This window comes from Grammomys surdaster, unplaced genomic scaffold (genome assembly GCF_004785775.1).
Source record: "Grammomys surdaster isolate TR1022 unplaced genomic scaffold, NIH_TR_1.0 125617, whole genome shotgun sequence".
Taxonomy (NCBI): domain Eukaryota; kingdom Metazoa; phylum Chordata; class Mammalia; order Rodentia; family Muridae; genus Grammomys; species Grammomys surdaster.
Window position 1 is genome coordinate 799,986 of NW_021620459.1, and position 22,436 is coordinate 822,421.

Consider the following 22,436-nt stretch of genomic DNA (forward strand, 5'->3'; position numbering starts at 1 on the left):
GCCAATGAATTACCACAAATTACAAAACCAAGTTTCACACACTTGGGGAAATCACAGGGGTCAGCACATCCAGATGCCAATGGATAAGCCTCATCCTGGGAAAACTATCTTCATGATCATAGTAAAAATCCTCTGCCAGATAAGTATATGTAATGATTATTCTTATGAATTACAACTCCTTAAGAGAAAAATGAATCAAAGAATGGCCACTGCCAAACCAATCTGTTTTCCCGAGACTGCTAAAGGCACCAAAACATTAAATTCTGACCTGTGTGTGTGTGTGTGTGTGTGTGTGTGTGTGTGTGTGTATATGCACATACTGAAGCCAGGTACTGGATCTCCCAGAGCTGGAATCAGTCACCATTATAGGTGCTGGCAACTGACTTCTGCCCCCCTGGAAGAGCAGTATATGCTCTTAACCACAGAGCTCTCTCTCTAGCCCCTGGTTAATATATTCGAAGTTAGGGGTATCTAGACACCACCAAATAAAAATAAAATTGGTGGACATGAAATTCATTAGTCCCTTTCTGATTTTTCAGGGTTTATTTTATGGGAGGCTACTACAGCAAAACAAAATTTCAAGAATTTATCTACAGTTGACTGGAGCCACATAACAGCAGAGCAACATGAAAACGGTAATAGAAATTTAGCACTGTGGAGGTAGGAAGGGTGTCAGCCTGTGAAGGATGAAGGGCGACTTGATGAGCTGAAATGTAGCTGGGGTGGGTCATCAAGCAGAAATAGCACACAAAAGCTATTAGGGAGTTGGTTCGTTGGCTGACTGCTTAGGAGTGCTTCCCATTCTTAAACAGGTGGTTCCCAACTGCCTTTAACTCTAGCTTCATGGATTCCAGGGCACTGATAGACCCTTTCTCATAAGAGCTCCCTCTTCAAAATCTTAACACAGAACGAAAAACCATTAGGTGAAAGTCATGAACACAAGGTCAAAGAACTATTAAATAACCATAAAGACCATGGCATCAAAGAGTTGCTATCTTTGTGCATTTTGGAACACTTCCTAATGGTGTTGTTTTGAGACAGTCTCAACCATGTAGCCCTGGCTTGCCTGGAACTTGATATGTAGACCAGCAGTTTCAACTCACAGACATCCTCCTGTCTCTGCTTCTTGTGTTGGGATTATAGGTGTGCACCACCAAGACTGGCTTGAGAGAGTGTACTTACTGCACCAGAGAAGGTGTTCATCTATGTGAGCCTATTAGTTCTTACAGGTCCTCTTGAGATTTTAATGGTCTACTTCTATTACTCAGTAATTTAACAAACATATCTGGCAGTATTCATGACTCTAAAGTACCTTATAAAAAAACTGTGTCCAGGAAAAGCCCAATTAAACCTTTTAGGTTCTGAATAAATATATGTAAACTACAATTTAACTCTCTTAGAGTTTCCAGAAATTACTAAGCTCTGCAACTAAGCCAGCAGTTCTCAGCCTGGGAGTCATAACCCTTCACAGAGGTTGCCTAAGGCCATGAAAAACAGCTATTTATGTTACTATCCATAACAATAGCAAAATTAGTTATGAAGTAGCAACAAAAATAACTACAGTTGGGGGTCACCATAACATGATAAACTAAATTAAAGGGTCACAGCATTAAGAAGGCTGAGAACCACCGGGTGATGGTGGCACACGCCTTTAGTCCCAGCACTTGGGAGGCAGAGGCAGGCGGATTTCTGAGTTCGAGGCCAGCCTGGTCTACAGAGTGAGTTCCAGGACAGCCAGAGCTACACAGAGAAACCCTGTCTCAAAAAACAAAACAAAAAAACAACAAAAAAAAAGAAGGCTGAGAACCACTGAACTAAACAATACCTTTAACAGATATTTATGTAGATCAAAATGACAATTATTTTCTCATTTGACAAATATAATGGCAACAAAACCATTCAAAAACAAGACAAGATCTTTATCTGTTTATTAATAAGGTAATTATAGTTTCTGAAAAAAAAAGTTGTAAAATGCACACACAGTAATGTGGGTTAGGCCATCCAAAATACAGAGCAAAGAGTCATTGGTCATGGTCCAGGTTCACATAATGAGAAATAAATAGAAGGCTATGCTATTGATAAGACAACTAAGGTAAACTATATTTCAAACTTGTTTATAGAAAAGCATATTAAATATCACCTTAAATAGTATCCATCTTTTCTTTTAAATGGGCATAGGCTTGTCTGTAATCATGTACAAATATAATAAACTAACAGCTTTCTTAGCTCCTTAATACAAATACAATTCCTTGCTTTACATAACTCAAGAAAATAATATAGCATGAAGTCATTAGAAAAATATGGACCTTTCTGAATCTCTATCGTATTTTAAATTTGAATTTAAAAATACAGCTTAGGTCATATGAAACATGAATTTCAGATTAATATCTTATTTGTACTTTTACATATGTTCTTACTAGTTTGACTGAAATGCAAAAATATGATTTAATATCAGTTAAAAATACTTATCCACGCTAGAAGTACTACTTTGTAGAACAGGATGTAAGCAAAGCATAGTTGTGAGTTACTGCCCAGTCAATGCCCAAATACGCAGGCTAATAACACTAGCCTGTAACATAGTTTTGCTTCAGAGATAACTGGAGATCTCATGACTCATTTCAAGCATTCCTGTAAACAGTCAAAATCTGCTTTCTGTCAGAATTAAAATTCAAGTAAAGACCATATATTTAAGCTAACTTGTTATGCTTTAAACACATTGCATCATAACTACTATGTAAAAAGTTTTTTAAAAATCATTCTTATATGAAGACAAAACTCAACTTTGTAAACATGTTCATGTCAATAGCTGGTACACTGCAGCTGCTTTGGTTGGCACAGTGACAGTGGTCAGGTGCCGCAGGTACTCAACCGTCAAGTACCTCTGTACCCAGGTAAACCAAGTCTCCTGACTGATGTTTTTAATGGCAAGGGCAACACCTGAAATTCAACTCCATTTTCTAAACAAATGTTCAAGTGTTTGAAATTTTGGCAAAGCTTTGTTTCAACTTAGTCCCCCCCAGCTGATAGCAACACTCAATGCCAGTTCAAATAGTAAACAGCCAGCCTCTCCCTAACTCCCATACCACTTGCTGGCCCTAATGGTTCACTGACATGTACGACCAGTGTCAGCCTGGGCCAGGGATGTAGCTCAGTGGTAGGACTTGCCTAGTATGCAGAAGGCCCTGGGTTTGATTCCTCAGCACTAAAATGAAACAAAACCAAAAAACAAAAGGCAGCTAAATATTTTAGAACGTGGCAAAAAGCTGGCTATAAAGGTTATCAAAGTGGAAAACTAAAAATGGTTTTACTATGCTAATAAACAAATGATAAGAACTCAGAAATTTGATATTTCTACATAATAGTAAGTTAAAGGGGCAAATTATGCCAGGTACATGCAAATCCCTTGATCTAAATATAGAAACACTGAAATACTAGAACATTTCTGAAAGTAGCATGCAAATTACCAAATTGAGGTTGTATTTCTGGTTAGTAATTGATCTTTTTTTTCCTCTCTTGTTTTTTTGACACAGGTTTCATGCAGCACAGGCTACTTTTGATGCTGAGAATGAATTAGACCAACTTGATTCAGACTCCCAGGTGCTGAGATGGCCAGCATGCACCAGCATGCCTAGCAGTAAGTGGTATCTCTTAATTCATTGTTTTTTTAGAATGATGTTTTAACAATAAAGAATTGAAATGAAGAGGAATTCATACTACATACAATTTTAAACCTTGGTGCCAAAGCTAACTCACTCCTTTGGTCCAAAGGGAAAGTTACTTAAGATTCAGAATTAGTGCAGTCAATGGGAATTCAATAAACTTCCCAAATTGCAAAGTTAGAACAGCAGCTGTCTTGATTTATGCAGGATTAGGAAATCACAACATTATCTTTAGTATAATGTTTGATATCCAGAGGACTTGAGAGCTACTTGGTGGGTAAATGAAAAGCAAGGTTATTTGCAACCTTCAACACTGGGTAATGTTGGGAGTCCTGTAGTCCAACTCATGCAGGGTGCCCTCTCCTCCACAATCTTATTGTCCACACAAAGACACTGCATAGCCACATCCCAGATAGCAGCACATCCGAGATCTCACTCTGCTGGTCCACTGGAAGCAATCATTTTGGGCTTGTTTCTTTGATAAATGGTATAAACCAAGAACAGCATCTCTACATTGCCTTTTTACAGACCAGTGGACTAATCTCCTAAATACAGCCATTCCTGTTAAAGCCACTAGATGCTGAAAACATACTATCTTTTAAAGAGAGTCTGTGTGCACCATAGTGTAAATGCCGTGTAAATGCCAGCCGGTTATCTTCCTCCAGAATGTGACTGATCAGGTTGTACATTCCTATCTACTGAAACATTTCTCCAGCCCAAGACTGGGAATTCATGTTTTTGATTTATTTATTTCATCCTCATCTGAACTGCATTTTAAGTCACTGTTTACTCTGTTATAGGATTACTGTAAAGTACCACAGTAATTTTTAGACATTGCCTAAACTGAAAGCTTATTCAGTAGCATGTTGTAGTTTGTACACTTTTAGGGATGAAAATTTGTTTAGTTGTTTATAATATTCCTTCTATCATTCTCTTTTTTAGCCACGCCCACCTATTCATCTATGTGTTAAGTCTTTGCATAGCATGTGAACCGCTGTGCTTCCCTGCCCATATAAAATTCCCCTGAAAACTCAATAGTAATTAAAAAGCAGAGAATACCAAACTACTTCTTTCCTACCATGTTTCCTTTGAGCCTCGGGCTCACACTACACTACATGGTTGTATTATTCTGTGTTTTGGATACAATCCCTACATAACCAATGCTAGACTCAAATTCACAGCAATCTTACCTCAGCCTTCTGAGTGCTGGGATTATAGGCATTGTGCCACTTGGCTTTTAAAAGTACTAATTAGAAGTATTAATGTTTCTAACTAAACCTTCACTGAATTATATTAATATCTTCAATGTTCTAAATGATTATATTTAGGTATCTGAATCCTTCTGAGTGTTATTTTATAGCCAATAATTAAAAAATCTTTATTAAAACGTTGAAAAATATAAAACAGTAATTATAAATTAGTAAACATCTAATAAAAAAAAGCAGTATTTCTTTCCCTTATACAGCACACTCATCAGTGATTTGAGTATCATTTTAGCCACCATTTGCCCTAGGTATACTTCACCACAGACAACTTTTCAGTTTGTTTTGGGGGTGAAAGCTAATGTGGATACTAAGAAATAACTCTAATGTTGTAACTCAGATGTTAAAAATACATATGGCATGTTAACATGTGACGATAGCATTGTTATTTCCAAAGGAAAATTAAGTCACTTTTGAGCTGTGAGGCAATGTTACACAACACATGGACACTAAAAATTAAGGCATCTTTCTGCTCTGTAGTGCTTCTGTGGATCCATCAAACTGTACAAACACTTCCTTTTAAAAAATATATCTTCTGTTATACTTCAATTATTTCATTCCATCAATCATTTTCTTGCAAATAAAATTGAAAATAGTCCAAAATGTGTTTTTTATATACCTACAAAAAACAGAATTAAATTATTAGTTGAAAGTAAATTTTTCTATTTCCTTTGATATTTAATAAATGGTCCTGTGGATTAACAAGCTAGGAATCAAATTCTTGAGTTCTACTACAATAATACAGACTCTATTAACAGTGAAGGAGGGAACAATCAAGCTGTCTACTTGCACTCAGTGCGCCCTGCCTGCCCCTTGGACACCTCACGCTGGTCTACCACTAGAGAAACTTTAGTTGGGGATTCTCTGACTACACAAGCAGTACAGATGCTGGAAGCACTGGTTGGGAACTTTAGCTTCAAGTGCCTGGGATGGATGGGAGTGTGCCCAATATGCAGACCCTGCAAACAAGCTTCTCTTCATAGTGTAGCTTATTCTGTTAGATATGAGACTTGGAATCCCTATTTCTGGAGCCTGGATCTCCCTCGGTCCTTGGCCTCGGGCCCTGTCTGTATCATTGCACAGGCTCCGGGTCCTCGTCAAAGACCTGACCTCAGGATAAGCCCAGAGTGGAGGGCACAGATGTTCCACTTGGAAGACCAGAGATGAGATCCTCTGGGAAAAATAAAAGTAGGCAGGAAGGAAAGCCACACTCAGTGTGTGTTGTTCTGGGTCATAGGTTTGAGACAATGCTTTGTTGCTATGTCTTACAAACCATCATTAATAAACCCAGAAGCCTGTTGTCAGCCTTTAATCAACCTTCACTTGATCAAATGTCTTCAAATAATGGCAAACCACTCCTTTTTCATTATCAGTTAGTGTTTCCATTAATCCACTAACAAATTGTTAGTAACAGTGTGTTAGAAGTAGTAAGGAAAATGAGATTCTGGCAGAAGTCATATTCAGAGTTATAGGACAGAGCTGCTTGATTTGGGTGACATAGTTGAAAAAATTACAAATTGTTTTGAGATGAAATATGCAAATAAACTACATTTACTGAAGGTAATTACCTTTGTATTATCTTACCTTGCACTCATCAAATGGTTAGTTATGAACAAGTAGTACTCAATTTTCTATTGCCACTGTAACATGGTTATTTGTCCCTGTAAACATATAATTAGTTATAAGACAAAAAAGAGTATTAAGTTTCTAGGTAAATGGTGAAGCTCATTACATTAAAAGTAACACGTGGGTGTACAGAAGTAGAATGCAGGTGGAAGCACAGCGTGGAACAGCTCATCAGCTTTTCTCATGCTTGCTGTGTGAACATGCTCCCATGTTCAAGATGTTAAGCAGCTGTAATTAACAAGTCCATGAAACACCTCTCCCCATTACCTTACCTAGGAACTGACTAACCTTAGAGACCCTACGACACTTATTAACAGATTCTCTTTAGTCATTTATATGATGTTTTTGATACTAGGTTCTGTGTGGCCCAAGTTGGTCCGAAATCATGGAAGTCCTTAGGTTCAGCTTCTGAGTACTGGGATACAAGGGTGTGCCACCAAGGACAAAAGCTCCTTGAGGCTCTAGTGAGTCCCTGTCCTCTACACAAGGATCAGAGGCATTCAGACAGTTCATAGGATACTCCCTGGATTCACTGAATTGATCTGAATATCTCAAACTGTTTCCTATAGTGCAAGCAGATTACTGACAGCCATGTAACCACTGGAATCAAGAAGCACCTGAGATAGCCTGAGACAGGATTTGGACTTGTGATGGGAGGAAAGTGGTCAGATGATACTGCAAACCCAGTTCTGACCAGAAATTCCACTTAGTCTGAGCAGCCATTCTACACTGCATCACACTTCACAAACTGAGTCAGTAAGAAAAGCTAAAGCCTTGTTGAAAGTATTCTTTAAAGACTACAAAGCTCCCTGCACTCTCAGAAAAGGTTTCACAAGGAGTTTGGACTTGTGGAGAAGTTGTGATTCTAATGCCTCAGCCTCCCAAGAACTAGAATTACAGGCTTGTGCCATCATACCTAGTTGATACAATGCTTTTCAAACACTGCTTTGGCCAGGCGGTGGTGGCGCACGCATTTAATCCCAGCACTTGGGAGGCAGAGGCAGGCGGATTTCTGAGTTCGAGGCCAGCCTGGTCTACAGAGTGAGTTCCAGGACAGCCAGGACTATCCAGAGAAACCCTGTCTCGAAAAACAAAACAAAACAAAAAAAACCAAAACCAAACCAAAACAAAACAAAAACACTGCTTTGAACTAAGTATATACTGGAACACTAAAAAAAGTTCTTCAAATACTATTCAAATTAGCCAAGGCCAAACTAACTTTCTATATTCTATACACTGGTGCAGAAACGTGTGGCTGGGAAATGGCCCGGCTAACAGAGGGCAGAGTACAGGCAGCCACTGTGCCCTGCCCCCTTTCCTAACAAATCTATCCACAAACACCAGTATCTCAGGTGTGCAGCTCAGCAGTTTCCTAAGTTCTGTTATCTCAAATATCACACAATTTTGGTTTTCTACTGTATTTGTTTAATCTGGTGATCTTCCTGTGAACCAGATTAAGAATTATTACCTGATTTGGTGACTCCTTCTTCAGCTCCATTCTCTAGCCACTGAGATTCATTGTCCAACAAACGGTTTTTTGATTCACTAAGTGGTTTGATAGGAAAAGGTTGATTTGAACCAATACTGAAAAAGGAGCAGACAATTCAGTGAATAGTTTAATGCTCAATTAAGGATACTTAATAATTAATAAGCAGCAAATTAGTATTTCTTCTCTGAAATATGTGAGGGCCACTCATGAGATCTTAGCACTCTGAAAAGGCTCTCTCCAGGAGAAAAATGCCCACACCCCCACCCCAGTAAAATGGCTCTCTAGGCCCAAAAGTGTATATTCCATCACTGTCAAAGAAACCAGTTAGACTGAGAAACAGCTTTGGAGCTGGCGGGAAGGTTTTAACACTTGTTAATCGGGAGCTGTCGTAGCACAGGGACAGGTGAGGAACTATGTCAGTTACCTGTCATCTCCCAAGTGTTCTGCTTTCTACCTCTGCAGTTTAGATCTAAGGGGAAAAAATGATTCAGTGATTTATCGTAGACTCATTTTTCTAACTAAGAAAACCAGGGAAGAAGGGAATGGAGGCAGAAAAGGAGGAAAGGCATTACCAGGTGCTATGGGACAGACTCTCTACTGGTGCTTTATACACTATCTCCACCAAGTCAGAAATCCAAGGAAAGGAAACAGCTCTCATTATCCTTGGTTTCCAGAGCTAAAAACAGACTTGTTGAGTGACTGAGAGCCACAGTAAATGCTGGAGCTGAAGGGCCGAAGGCTCTGGTGAAGCATTAGGCCTGCCTGCTGATGTCAACATCGTATGGAGCTTAAAGCTCTCTTTTTCCTTTCACCTTTTGTGTTGAAATATGAATTTATGATGAATCAATTTTCTTGATAAAAAATTTCTTTTGAATAAGAAAAAATTTGTATTTTCAAAATTCTCATTAGTTATTCTGATGTTGTAATTAAAATCTAGTTATCAAAATTAATGGTTATTAGAATAATGACAGTGGTTTTTAATATTTTCTTTAAAAAAAATCAACTTGGTATAAGCCAATATAATGAAGTCTTAAAAGGGAATCTTACTTCTTAGGATGAAGACACATTATATTTCCTGGCTTCCTGGTTTTCCCAGATACTAAGCTGCACGTGACTGTCCTGATCCAACTACTGACATACTCTGTTCCACTTGTGTTCCACTTGTAGGAAGTTATATACTAAAAATATCAGGCACCTAACATGTATCAATCCTCCATTAAAAAAAGAACATCAATAGATTTTTTTTCTTTTTCTGTCTGCTTCCTGGAGTGCTACTGTTTGTGTATGGATCATTCATGTAGAACACAGACATCAGATTGTTTTATAATGAATATTGAAAATCTTAGGAACAAGAAACACACCTTCTGATGTATTCACTCTGGTTTGCAACAGAAGCTTGTTCTGGATCCATTCCCACAAGGCGAGTTGGAAAACTGCAACCATCACCCAAGCTGTACAATAAGAAATTGGTAATTATCTTAGTACTCACTTAACAACAAAGGTCCAGTTTAAGATTATGGTAGAAATAAATTACTAAAACTTATCAAGTCAGAGATCAAGTCCCAAGATTTCTAAGTTTAGAAGTTACTTCTTGAAGACAGCCTTTTCTCTTTTAACTCAAATGTACTTAAAAACAATGTCCTCAATGTGGATTAAGATCACAATTCGAGCTGGTTAAGAGCACTGGCTGCTCCTATACAGCACACGGATCAATTCTTAGCACCCACATGGCAGCTCACAACTATCTATAACTTCAGTTCCGGGGGATCTGATACTATGTTCTGACCCCCATAGACACCACACACAGCACATATATACACACATATACAATCTCAGAAGATATTTGACAACAAAAAGGAGAACTCCACTCCAATTATAAATTCACTGATCAGAGAAAATATCCTAATAATCAGACAGTGTGCATTTCATTCAATGGGAGTAGGAAACTCTTCGTTGAAACATGAGACAATAAAGCACACCCCAAAGAGTGAACCTAAATATACAGCAACAAGGTTTACAGAAAGTGAAACACACACATACACGCACACATACACGCAACAGCAAACAGTATCATAGAGCTGTGGGAAGCAGCTCCAGGTGGGCCCAGGAAGAGTCCTTAAAGTGGGGAGGAGACAGAAGAGACACTGCTAGCAGTTCTGTACTGATGAGAACTTCAAAGCCAGAGACAGATTCAACCAGCTGGGCATGTGTACACAGCTGTAATCCTAACACTGGGGAGACAAATGGGCAGATCAGAGGACAAGACTAGTTTGGGCTAGGGGACCCTGCCTCAAAAAAAAACCAAAAAAAACCCCACAAGCTAAAGGAAAAACAAACTAAAAAACAGACAAAACAGACAAAAAAAAAAAAAAAACCCCAAACCAAAACCAAAACCAAAAAAACCCCTAACTTCAACTAATCACAAACAAAAGAAACCTAAAAAAAGCTACATTAAATTTTATCACAATAAGTTTTTGTGATTAACAAAAGTCTAAAAAGTATCTGAAGAAGGTATATGAAGTTAAAACAAAACAAAACAAGGTGATTACACCCATCAGCAGAAAATAAGGCAAGCCAGAAGCGACGTCTAGAGGTCTACACCAGGAAACATAAAAAATAAAAATGAAGGCAAGCAAGCCATTTTCAGATAGAAAATGGAAATTTAACTAAAGAAAAGCCCCTACAATCCCGACCTCCTTTTGAGACAGGGTCTAACTATATGATTATATAACCCAGACTAATGTCAAACTCATGACACTCCTCCTACAGTGTGAGCCTCTACCCAGCATACCTACAGGTCTCACAGTTAGGATTAGGGTTAGTACATGTATCATTTACACCTCAGGTAAAACCCATTATGTGTTTAGACTTTAGGAAAACAAATCTATGTTGGATGTGGTGGGACATGCCTTTCTACTAGCCTTCTGGAGGCAACCAGTATATCCTTGTGAGTTCCAGGACAGCCAGGGCAACATAGTGAGACTCTTGTTTCATTCTTTAAAAAATTAAAAAAAAAGAAACAAAAGAGTCTGGAGAGATGGCTCTGCAGTTAACAGCATTAGAGCATTCTTCCCAGAGGTCCTGAGTTAAATTCCCAGCAACCACATAGTGGCTCATAACCATCTGTATTGAGATCTGGTGCCCTCCTTCTGGCACGCATGCCAGAGAGAGTATGTATACAATATACATAAAACAAATATTTTTAAAAAAGAGAGAAATAAGAAAGAGAACACCTACACACACTTTATTTCTGTTCTGTAATCTATGAAAATATTTTTATGTTCCTAAAAGTGATTTAATTTTATTTTTAAGAGCTTTTAAAAGTTATTTTTATTTTTCTACTCTCCATTCAAATGTATACTTACTGTACCTAATTTTTAAAAAAGCAAATATATCATTTTATGTATATTTAAGATATTTAGCCAGAGGCAGAGACTACTACTGACCCCTACATTTTGTAACTTACCTTGAAAATATTGGAACTAGCCAATATTTCTTTTCATCACCAAAGACTTGCCTCCAATTTTTACTGCATCCAAGAGAGAAACCATTTCCATCTATTCCATAAGAAAATGTAGGTGCACGAAATGATTCTGTTTACAAAAAACAAAAGAAAAGCCACAAGCATGTATACATACATGAATAAATCTTGTGTATTTAAAAACTATGAAGGAAATGAGAAATATTAATTTTTTGCCAATGTTTTTCACATAGACAGCTATAAACATAATGGTAACAGGAGGTAACAAGGAATGATAAGCATCTGAGATGACAACTGTTCAGATTATCCTGTTTTGATTGTTACATTCTAGACATCTCAGCATATATACAATTATGTTAATTAAAGTAAAATCTACTTTAAAAAAAGATAAATTTGACTTACTTGATGAAAGTATATTTTAATTTCAACCCTCCAAAATGAAAGGCTCAAATAATTACCTAGTATTACATTTATTTGTTTATAAATAAGAAATAAATAAATAATAAATAAATAACCAGGGTCTCCCTGTGTAGCTCTGGCTATCTTAGAACCTACTATGTAGACTAAACTGACCTTGAACCTACAAAAATCTACCTGCTTCTGCCTCCCAAGTGCTGAGATTAAAGGTGTGGGCTGCCATGCCCATCCATATTCTATTTGAAAAAAAGCAGTATTTGAACATTATACTTTTGATTTATTCTATTTTGTGGTGCTAGAAACTGAGCCCTTGCACATGCTAGTCCAGTCCTCTCCCACTGAGCTAGATACCTAGCCTTTAATAAAGATATTCTACTTGACTTGATTTATTGTATTTCAATTTATCTTTAAGGCACTGGAACTTGTTCACTTTATTAATTTTTTTCTTTTACTTATTCACTTTATATCCCACTCACTGCCCCCTCCCAGTGACCCCTCCCACAATCCTTACCCACTCTTCTACTCTGAGTGGGAGGGGGGCTGGATATCTCCCCCACCCTGGCACTTCAAGTCTCTATGATCTGGGTGCTTCTTCTCTCACTGAGGCCGGACAAGGTAGCCCAGCTAGAAGAACATATCCCATGTACAGGCAACAGCTTTTGGGAGAGACCCCATTCCAGTTCAGTTGCTGAGGACCCACATGAAGGTCAAGCTGTATATCTGCTACATATGAGTAAATATGATATGTTCTTTGGTTGGTAGTTCAGACTGAGAGCCCCTAGGGTCCAGGTTAGTTCATTCTGTTGGTCTTCCTGTGGAGTTCCCATCCTCTTTAGGCTGCAATCCTTCCTTCTATTCTTCCATAAGAGTCCCCTAGCTCCATCCACTGTTTGGCTGTGGGTGTCTGTATCTGTCTGAGTCAGCTGCTGGGTGGAGCTTCTCAGAGGACAACATGCTCCTGTCAGTATGATTCAGGAGTCTGATGGAGGTGCAGGAGAGGCAGTGGGAGAATGGGAACTCGTACACTCTTTATTAGTGAACTTCCTATATACTCTTAACAACATAGGTACTAGGATCCAAAAGGAAAAATTAGGTAGAATTTCTACAAATCTAGTCTAGGAAAACCTACATTTACTAAGTGGTGAGAGTCCTGTGCCCTTGTGAGTACAGAGTAAAGGCAGCTAATCTTGTAGGACACAGACTGTGTGTCTTGGGGTAAGGGTAGGGTAGGTGAGGATGGGAGGAACAGAGCTCAGGATGCTTGGACAATGAGACAAAAGAGGGAGATTACAGACCACTGCTTCAATCTTTAGTGTAGAGAGATCTAGAGTGAGGTCTAGACAAATACAGACATCACAAGAAAAGTTTTCCTTTGTTTTTAAAGACAAAGCCCTTCAGCATCTTACGGGCTGACAGGATGGAGCCAGACTGACAGTACAGAAAAGCTAATAAAAGCAGAGGCAACCTAGAGTCTCAGGCAGAGTTCTAAGATAAATCTTGCAGGCAGGCTGACACACACGGGAGGGAAAAGAGACATGTGTAAAAGGCAGGAAAGGTGAGAAGATGGGAGATTGCTTGTGGCTTCTCAACATTTTTCTCTGAAGGACTCAAAATAGTAAGAATAGAATGGAGAAAATCAGGGCCAGGTGTAGTGCACGCCTTTTTAAATCCCAGCACTTGGGAGGCAGAGGCAGGTGGATCTCTGATTTTCAAGCCAGCCTGGTCTACAGAGCGAGTTTCAGGACAACCATGGCTACAAAGAGAAACCCAGTCTCGAAAAACCAACCCTGCCTCCCCTCCCAAAAGAAAATCTAGATTAATAAGGAAAACAGCTGAGGAGGCCGACTGACCTTCCCACCACTGTTTCCACCCTCAGTGAGGTCTTAGCCTTTTGTTTCTGACAGTCTTAGGCTAGCCTTGATCTCACTGTGGCTGAACTAGACTATACAAAAATATCAGATTATATTACATTGGATTGGAATTAGTGATACTCTTTGAAATAGTGCTTATTTCTATAATTTTGGAAGTATATGCACACAGGCTAACTCATGACATAAACTGGGTTTTTCACTAGTAAAAAACTATGGAAAACATTATTTAAGGACAACAGCAGTGTGCCTAGAAACACATGCTATGGTCTGAAGCTCAACTGTCTAAGACATGTGCTCAAGGGTTAGCTGCAAGCTGATGGCATCACTTGAAGGTGGTGAAAACTTTAAGAGGTGAAGCCTTGTAAGAGGAAGTAAGTCATGGAAGGAAGGGTAAGGTCCTTAAAGAACTTACTGGGACCTGAATGGGACCTGAAGGGTCCTCTTGCCCTTGCCTTCTCTCCTTGGCTGTCGGTGGGTCAGCAGTTTTGTTGCACCGCATGCTCCTACCACAGCACATGGATTCCCCACAGCACACAGCACAGGAGGTGAACCAGGACTGAGACCTCGAAAAACAGTGAAAAGCCCAATCCTGACTATGCTTCCTTTAAACTGACCCAGCTGAGTTGCTCTGCTACTCTCTTATATACAAGGGTTCAGACTTCAAGCAGAAGAAACAAGCTTCATGAGGAACAGATTAAAGTATTTGAATCCCATCTGTGATAACTAGCTGCTTCTTAGACCTAGGTGGTCAATACCAGTTAGGAAAATGGGCCTTTGTTAATTCTGAAATGAATTCTGTTTTTCTTTTAATTTTATTAAGGTTTCAGAAGCTCCGGTAGGCCCAGTGTCACTCTCTCTTCCAAATCAGGCATAGAATTCTCGGCTATGTCTGCCTACGTGCTGCCATGTTTCCTGCTACAAAAATAATGAACTAAACCTCTCAACTGTAAGATAGCCCCAATTTCATGTTTTCCTCTATAAAAGTTGCTGTGCTCATGGTGTCTCTTTACAGCAATAGAAACTCTAAGTCAACATTTCCTAAGCAGCAACCTTTAGAAAATATGCCAGTCAGGTTGTGTGTCTGTGGGGGTCAAGAATACACAGGAGTATGCTGTTCTGTCTTAGCAAGAAGATAAACTGAAGGATTTAAAATGATTTGGGTTTGAGAGTGAACTACCTTAAAAGCATGAGAATCTATCATTCAGAATAATAGCTTTTATTTATAATGTATAAATGATAAATTTTGCTATATATTACTGAAGTTATATACATACAGTCGCTTCTGCAATCCTCTTCAACACCAGTCTAACACAACACTGTACCCAACACAGTCACATTTAAACACAGTTATTCTTCATTTCTTTATCACCTACTACAATATACATTTTACATTCATTTGTAGTCATTTTTTAAAAAACATATACTTTAGTCTATTTACCTATTGTTGTTCTATTTTTTCCAACCAGCCAGCAATGGTAGCTAAATAGTGAGAGCACACTGATGAAAAACATTGCAGACACAAAGAAAAGGAACAGGACGTGGAACTTTGCGCTGTGGAAATTTGAAACTGTTCGTTCATTCTGAGGAAAGAAGACAGAAGGGTTAATTTTAAGGATACTGAATCTCTAAAATGCAACTTATTCTGGTTCTTCATAACGATTGAATCTGCCAAAAAAAAAAAAAAAGTCATACATGAAGAGTAATAAAATAAGACCATGTATTCTGAAGCAATGACTACAGAAGCAAATGATGGGTCTATCATAGCAGGCTGAGCTGAGCCCATAAACATTCCAGTAATTTAGAAACTGTCCCTAGGGGGTGGAGAGACAGCTCAGGGCACTGACTATTCTTCCCAGCACCACAGGCATCTTCCACTGTCTGCAACTCCAGTCCTAAGAGACCCAACACCCTCTTCTGACCTCTGGGGGCACCAGGCATGTACTACGTGGTACACAGATATAAAGGCAGGCAAATACCCACCCATACACATAATAAATAAATGAATAATTTAAAGTCATTAAACATCTAATAATCGCAGCAATTCAGCCATAAAATGAGAGGATGGACTCTTCTCCCTAGCAATTTTCTTTGATAACCCATAAACATATTCAGATTTTTCTCAACATCCAGAGGAACATGGCTACTTTCATTTGCTTAATTATATATGCTCTAAAAACAAGCGGGATGTGACATATTCAGTTCTACATCTGTGTGTCTCTCCTCCAAGCTGCCCATGTTTTTAGATGTGCTGATGCCCTCCTTCCCATCCTTGTTTCCTTTTCTTGGGAGTCTTTGTAGGTAACTGTCATTTGTAAGAGTTGCCATAAGGTATTGAAGAATGAACAGTTTCTGTCATTCCTTCTTACAGAAATATGGCTAGGAAGAAGCCTTCGAATGTTTGCTCTTAAAATAAAACCATAAAGGGGCTAGGGGTGTAGTTCAGTTAGAAAAATACTTGCCTAGTATGCATGAAGTCCTAGGTTCAGTCCCTAGCATGACAAGAGACTAGGCATGGTAGTGCATCCTGTAATTCCAGTACTCAAGAATAAGACGCAGGAGGACCAGAGGTCATCTCTGACTACACAGTAAATTCAAGGTCATCTTGGGACACATGAGACTGTCTCAAAAATTGTATAGGCAGGTCTACTAGGCTTTCACAAGAGGTTGCCCTGTTTAGTTTAAAAACTATTTAATGGACTGGGTATGGTAGCACATACCTTTAATGCCAGCACTTAGGAAGCAGAGGCAGGAGAATCTCTATGAGTTTGAGGCACTTGGCATGTATCCTGGTCTACATACTAGGATAGCCAGGATTACATGAAGAGAGATCCTATCTCAAAAAGGGGGTGGGGGTTGAGGGGAACAACAACAGACTGGAAAGACGATTCCTTTTTAAGAGCTCTGACTGCTCTTTCAGAGGTTCCCAGCACCTACCTCAATGGCTCACAAGTACTTACAACTCTAGCTCAAAAGATCTGATGCCCTTTTCTGGACTCTATGGGAACACACACACACAGACACACACACACACACTTTTTTTATTTTTTAAATTTCTGGCCAAAGGGGCAGCAAGAAGGCTCAAGAGGTTAAAATGTGCTTGTTTAAGCCAACATCCTGAGCTCCATCCCTAGAATCCATGTTGGAAGGAGAACTGACTTTCAAAGTTAACATGCATGTGTGCCTGCATGCATGAACACACATCATACACACAACTATAATTAAAAAAATTTTAATTTAAAACAAAAAATGTTCAACAGGCGTTAGAGAGCTAGGAGGGTACAGGTATTTTTTTTCTGGAAGCACTCACGTAAGTAGTGGGAAGGGTTACACACACCCCTGTAAGGGGTGGAGAGAGACAGACCAGGAAAGCTTGCTAGCCAGTGAGCTTCTGGTTCAGTGGAAGGCTCTGTCTCAAGGCACTAAAATGCAAATGGCAAAGGAAGACATCCAATATGGCCCCCTACATGTGTGAGCAACTGTACACTCATGTACATGTATCACACACATACACATAACACACTACACACACAAAGCTTTGACAGACTTAACTGAAATCTGTTAGCGTGCGTGCGTGTGTGTGTGTGTGTTGTAGATTAAACCTGGGGACTCAAAAGCTTTATCACTGAACATCATCTCCCTCACAACCTTGCATTATTCTGACATTTATTTCTTTATTCCCCAGAGAAACCACTATACATTTAAAACACAGTAATTAGTCTATTATCTTGCCAATTGTAGAGCAAATTTTAATTACATACATTCACTCTGTAAAAGATTATGAGAATGTCATGGCAATAATATGTTTTACCTTTGGGCAATTCTCTGTAGATTTCCTGCGGCAAAGCTTGTGCAAACAAAGACAATTCATTAAGAAAATTAACTTATAAAAAACTTTATCCTGGAAACTAAGCTTTATCAGTTGTGTGCATTTGGAAGGAATATAAGAAGCTGCCCTCTACTTTAGGATCTACATTTTCCCAAAAAATAAGAAAAAAAAAACCAAACCCAACCAAACAAGTAAAAACAGTTCTCTCTTACATCTCAGAGACCCCTAAACATGCACTTTCCCATCCAGTTATACAAGAAACTTGTATCTAAAAGAACTAAATAAACATTTAGCATGTACATCTGTATGCAACTCTTTAACCTCTGATTTCTTAGTGGTTCCAGAAATGAGACCTGATGACTCAGCAACTTCACTACCACTGTTTGTCTCAGCTGGGGAAACAATGGCAGCCTCTGACTCAGCTCAGCAATCAGAAGCGTTTAGAAGTCATAGCATGGCACTCTTTTTCCCACTTTACTGAAGACAGACAGACACGAGACATACACTCCTTCTAACATCAGATATCTCTAAGGTCCCTCTATCACTTAGCCCTACCAGGATCCTGGGCTTCCCCTTAGCATCCCTCCTGAGCCTAATCTAGCTATAAAAAGATCCCTTGGGAGCTGGGTGGCGGTACTGCACACCTTTAAGCAGAAGCAGGCAGATTTCTGAGTCTGAGGCCAGCCTGGTCTACAGTGAGTTCCAGAACAGACAAGAATACACATAGAAAAGGTTCCCTTAGTGTAGCCGAAACACTCCAGTGACACCTATAGATTAAAGGCTCTTCCCTCAGATGTCTACTACTTTCCCTTCTGCTTTGATCCAAATCTTCCCTTCACTGTGAGGCCCATCTTATCCACTCACTTGAATATGCAATCTACTCCATTCGAAGCACTCAGGTATGTGATTGGCTGCTTAGCCCTGAAGTCTAGTTTGCACCCCATACTGTCTGAGAGTACAGAAACTTAGTACAACTACTAAAGCAGCACTGCCTACAGACACTTGTCTTTCTAACATCTCAAAGAAAGATGTTTAAAACTTTGCATATTTTGGACACAATGTTTGTGACCTTGAATTTATCTGTATTAGCACTCTCCTGTCAGCCTTAAGTCTAAAAAAAAGTACCTGAAAAATTACTTTTAAGATTTCATTTTGGTTTTAAAGGCAGGGTCTTACCATGTAGCTCTGGCTGGCCTAGAACTTGCAATGAAAACCACATTAGTCTCAAACTCAGAGAAGCATATTCTTTAAAATAAGAGAAATAACTAAGCCAGTTCAGTTTTGTTTTACTAATTAAACCTGAGCAAATTTTGCAACTCTGCTTCATCTTAAACTCTTCTAGATTACATCTGTCAAATAATGTAACTTGCCACAAACTCGTAAGCAACCATCAAAAGGCTATCTACATGTAACCCTGAAGAAGCCCACATCCACACCTTGAGAGCGTGTTGTGATTTTCCTGCCCATCTTTCTCTTACCACCAGTGCTTAACTATAAAGCATTGGTTCTCAACCCTTCCTCATGTTGTGATTCTTTAATACAGTTCCTCATATTTACTGTGGTGATCCCCAACCATAAAAGTATTTTTGTTGCTTCTTCATAACTAGTTTTGCTAGTGTTATGAATCACAATGTAAATATCTGATGTATAGGCTATGTGATATTCAACTCCTGTAAAAATTGTTTGGCCCCAAAGGAGTCACGACCCACACGCTGAGAACTGCTATTCTAAAGCATGTATGCACTATATCTTCTCTCTACTCAATAAACTTACTAACTCTGACTTGTCCTAAAACGCATTTCTGTGGAAATCCATGAGGAACCACCTTCTCAGGTCAGTGCTGGGCTGTCCCTCCCTGAAGCTGCTGAGGGACCAAGGCTCTTATGCTCACAATCTATCACTGAGCAGAAACTTATCTAGTTGTTTGTTTGTTTGTGAGACATGGTCTCACATGCAGCTCCAGCTATTTTGGAATTCATTCTAGACCAGGCTGGCTTCAAACTCAGAGAGATCACCTGTCTGCTTCCTGAGTGCTGGGATTAAAGATGTGCAGAGTATGCCAGGCAAAATCTGCTGAAAGTTTAAAACCACACATTTTTAAGGATTTGATTTTCATGAGTGAGTTTTGTGTACACATATGTATGTGAACTGTGTTCATGACTACACATGGCTGGGAGTCAGCATGTAGACACAGAGACGCAAACCTGGGTCCTCTGCAAGAGCAACAAGTGTTCTAAACCAATGAGCCGTCATCTCTCCAGGAACCCTCAATTACAATGTTTTAGTAAAAATCACGAAAATATAAAGGTATTTCCTGGCATAACTGTGTTCCATGACTAGGTGCTGTACACTGCTTTTAACTAACAAATGACCTTGAAAAGTACCTGGACTTTGCAATACAGATCTGACCTTAAATTCTAGTTTTCTATACTATGAAATATGTGACCTTGGGGAGCTACCTGATTTCTCCAATCTCAGCTTCTCACTCTGATTACTGCAGTAACAACTACCCTCTGTACAAACCATGGCTCCTTATCTTCCTGTACAGACACTCTGGGATCTTGGTGCTGCACTGATGTGGGGAGATACTGCCCTCACAAACTGGCCAGTACTTAGAAAGAACTCAACAGTAAGGAAGGCAACTTTCATGTGCTAACAAATCCTGCCATCCCTGTTGCTACCCCCACCAGGAAGCAGCATTCCTCTAGTTTCCTCATCCAAGAATCCACTGAAGATTACTCAAACTGGCTAATCCTAAAGCTTTTTAGACTCCAAAAGCTCTTGCCCTAACTGAGCCTCCTGAATAACCACTCCATGCTTCTATTAGGCTGTGTCTGTTCTCTCTGGGGCCATTGAGTAATTATCTTCTCAGCAGCAACAAGCTCTAGCTCTATGGGCCTCACCAGAGCTGGATAATAACAAAACACATATACATCTTAAAATGTTTCCAGGTGTTAGAAAGAGTACATGTGGACATATTTGTATGCCACAGTTATCTCCTCTGCCAGATCATGGTTTAACTGTGGAAATGGAAACAAACACTAAAGGCGTGAGAAAAGCATGGATGACCACTTACACAGCCTCATACCAAACAGAGGAGAGCAGCCACACGAGTGAAATGAGCTTACAAATAGAAAACTCGGAGAGAAACAAAACGTGTTTAGAAGACACAAGCTAAAATGTGAATGGAAACTTTGCAGCACAAGTCAGAGGATGATGAGTATCTTCAAGAGAGCCAGCGCTCTCATCATGAAGATGAGAATGTTAGGGGCGTGAACACTGGGGCTGCCTTTCACCCTGGAGACTTTGCTGTGCTGTGTGGCAAAAGCTGGGCTCTACAGGTTGGGCCCAGGCAAACCTGTCTCAGCCAACAGAGTACAGATCTACCAGTACACAGTGGCTCCTAATAGGAGAAACTGCCAATTTTAGTGCTGCCTAAATTATGAACTTTGTTTTTATCACTGGGGTTTTCTATATTTTACTAAACAAAATCTCATCAATACCAAGATCATGAATAAAGGTTAGTATCTTTTCTATGGAAACAAAAACCTATCAGAAAAGGGCTAGAGAGATGGCTCAGAGGCTAAGAGCACTGGCTACTCTTCCATAGGTCCTAAGTTCAATTCCTAGTAACCACATGGTGGCTCACAAACATCTGTAATGAGATCTGGTGTCCTCTTCTGGCCTGCAGGTGTACATGCAGCCAGAGCACTGTACTAATAAATAAAATCTTAAAAATAAAACTTATCAAAAAGTGGACTAAAATAGAGCTCATAAAAAGATATGGCTATGGCTAATAAACACAGTCTTACACATGCAGAGTTAACAAGTTAGGTAGTACTTTGTTCATAAATCAACAGGTGCTACACATTAAGAAAGGAGAATAAAAACATGGCATCAGGACACAGACATGGTTAGGACAGGAATGGTTTGAGACATACAATGAGAAAAATAAAACCAAAAACATCTCAAAAGGCTGAGGCAGGAGGACTGCTAGGAGCTTAGGTTACACAGTGAGTTCTAGAGTACACCGGCTAATTTAAGACCATCTCACAGACAGACAGACATCTACTGGATGCTTTTCATTTACGATAGGTTTACATTAATGTAGTCTATCACTTCTGTGCAGTTAAATATTACTCCAAATTTCCCAACTGAAAGAGCAATCTAAGCTAACTTCCTTTGGTTATTTTACCATTCAGCAAACATTTACTAAGCATCTACTGTGTTGTAAGCCAGGTAACTTCCTAGATATTCTACTGATGAAAAATACAAAAATTTTTGCCTTCATGGCATTTAAATTATAAGAATATATAGATCTACCTGCTTCTAGACCTAGGTATCAGAGGACAAACAAGAACTCAGAGATGACATCACTATTGTAGCCTGTCAACCAATGAACTGGTGTAGATTTTGTTCCCATTACATGAGATAAGCACAGAGAAAGAGAATGGAAAGAGAAGAGGAAGCAGGTTGAAGTGTGCATTTTTATGACAGCATGACCATGTCTGCCAAGTCAGTAATTACAAATTGAAGGCTGAATACTGGGTTCAGCAGTGTGACAGTCAGGACTGAGCCGACATGTAATGGGACTCATGACACCAGGGGGAAAAATAGAGATGAAGAATATCCAGATATTTAAAGATTTAATGAATTAGTTGTTTGTATATTTTAAAGTTATTTTTAAATTGTATCAATAGCACATAAACATATAAAAATCAAACACTGAGAAAATGTTATTAATAAAAAACAGTTGTGGGGCTGGAGAGATGGCTCAGTGGTTAAGAGCACTGACTGCTCTTCCA

The 22,436-nt window shown here is 39.2% G+C and overlaps 1 protein-coding gene and 1 pseudogene across 1 annotated transcript in view; both read right to left on the bottom strand.

Moving 5' to 3' along the window:
• Window positions 1–147, bottom strand: LOC114638669 (annotated as a pseudogene).
• A 1,757-nt stretch (window positions 148–1,904) lies between these two features.
• The window catches only part of Zdhhc20 (zinc finger DHHC-type containing 20), a 57,489-nt gene continuing 36,957 nt past the window's right edge, over window positions 1,905–22,436 (bottom strand). The window contains exons 8-13 of the mRNA XM_028787217.1: window positions 15,244–15,385; window positions 11,503–11,629; window positions 9,398–9,487; window positions 8,016–8,131; window positions 6,506–6,582; window positions 1,905–5,540 (exon numbers count right to left, since the gene is read on the bottom strand). Of these exons, the coding sequence (XP_028643050.1) occupies window positions 6,545–6,582; window positions 8,016–8,131; window positions 9,398–9,487; window positions 11,503–11,629; window positions 15,244–15,385 (513 nt within the window). The 3' untranslated portion in view covers window positions 1,905–5,540; window positions 6,506–6,544. The remainder of the gene's footprint in view (window positions 5,541–6,505; window positions 6,583–8,015; window positions 8,132–9,397; window positions 9,488–11,502; window positions 11,630–15,243; window positions 15,386–22,436) is intronic.